At 67.6% G+C, this 327-nt stretch overlaps 1 protein-coding gene across 1 annotated transcript in view; it reads left to right on the top strand.

The window, feature by feature from the left end:
• MUC2 (mucin 2, oligomeric mucus/gel-forming) overlaps positions 1–327 on the top strand; it is a gene marked incomplete at its 5' end in the record, with an annotated part of 18,121 nt that overhangs the window by 8,427 nt on the left and 9,367 nt on the right. Inside the window, one exon of the mRNA XM_015560156.1 lies at positions 26–208. Within this exon, the coding sequence (XP_015415642.1) occupies positions 26–208 (183 nt within the window). The remainder of the gene's footprint in view (positions 1–25; positions 209–327) is intronic.

The following is a 327-nucleotide window of genomic DNA, read 5'->3' on the forward strand; positions in this document are numbered from 1 at the left end:
CCTCTGTGGGAACTTCAACGGCCAGGAGGGTGACGACTTCCAGACGGCGGGCGGGCTGGTGGAGGCCACGGGCGCCGGCTTCGCCAACACCTGGAAGGCTCAGTCGAGCTGCCAAGACAAGCAGGACTGGCTGGATGACCCTTGTTCCCTCAACATCGAGAGTGGTGAGCGCCCCCGCCCCCCACAGCTGCGGCTCCTGGCGGACACTGTGTGTGTGGGAGGGACAGGGCTGGCCTGGTGCTGGGACAGTACGCCTCCCCCCTCCATGACACCCCACCATCCTGGGGAGGCTGAGACGGGGCGGTGGGCACCCTGCCTTGTTCTGGG

Source organism: Myotis davidii, unplaced genomic scaffold (genome assembly GCF_000327345.1).
Source record: "Myotis davidii unplaced genomic scaffold, ASM32734v1 scaffold3211, whole genome shotgun sequence".
Lineage (NCBI taxonomy): Eukaryota > Metazoa > Chordata > Mammalia > Chiroptera > Vespertilionidae > Myotis > Myotis davidii.